The sequence below is a fragment of the Pyxicephalus adspersus genome, chromosome 10 (genome assembly GCF_032062135.1).
Source record: "Pyxicephalus adspersus chromosome 10, UCB_Pads_2.0, whole genome shotgun sequence".
NCBI lineage: Eukaryota > Metazoa > Chordata > Amphibia > Anura > Pyxicephalidae > Pyxicephalus > Pyxicephalus adspersus.
In genome coordinates this window covers 145,150-145,755 of record NC_092867.1, presented here as the reverse complement: position 1 = coordinate 145,755, position 606 = coordinate 145,150, and the positions used below count along the sequence as shown (strand labels likewise).

The 606-nt window shown below is 59.4% G+C and overlaps 1 protein-coding gene across 2 annotated transcripts in view; it reads right to left on the bottom strand.

Moving 5' to 3' along the window:
* Window positions 1–422, bottom strand: part of TIAL1 (TIA1 cytotoxic granule associated RNA binding protein like 1) — a 9,599-nt gene extending 9,177 nt beyond the window's left edge. For both annotated transcript variants that reach the window (XM_072423779.1, XM_072423780.1), the window contains exon 1: window positions 270–422. In XM_072423779.1, the coding sequence (XP_072279880.1) occupies window positions 270–298 (29 nt within the window). In that variant the 5' untranslated portion in view covers window positions 299–422. The remainder of the gene's footprint in view (window positions 1–269) is intronic.
* Window positions 423–606: the final 184 nt, after the last annotated feature.

Below are 606 nucleotides of genomic sequence, written 5' to 3'. Positions count from 1 at the left end.
GCTGCCAGCCCGAGGGGGGGACCCCAGCACAACGCCTGCCAGTCGGGGGGGGGGGGGCACAGCACAACAGCTGCCAGCCCAGGGGGGGGGGTGAAAACCCACCGGAAGATCTTATGGAACTCGTGTGTAACCATGAACCGCTAACATACAGCCAGGGCCCACACACACCGACACGCTACGGATCGCTCACTATACAGCTGGGCCCTCAGCCATTAAAGATTTACTGTCAGAACATCTTGAGCATGGCAGAAGAAGCTCCGGGTACTCACAGGGTGCGGGGTTGCCCGTCGTCGTCCATTATGGCCGGGGGAGGGTGCGGACTCCCTGTGCAGGAAATGTAAAAAAGCTCCGTCCGGGCCGGAGGAAAATGGCGGCCGCAGCGGTGACCAGTCAGAGAGAGGCGGCCCACTGCGCAGGCGCAGCCCCACGGCGCGCTCACGAAACATCAGCTGCTACGTCAACTAAGCAAACCGCGCAATCCCAACACCGGCAATTACGTCACTACAGAGACCTGCGCGCTCCCGACATCGCGAGCACGAGCCCCGCCAACAATGACTGAGAGTTAAAAGATGTTCGAATAAATGTTTGTAACTATATACACCCCAT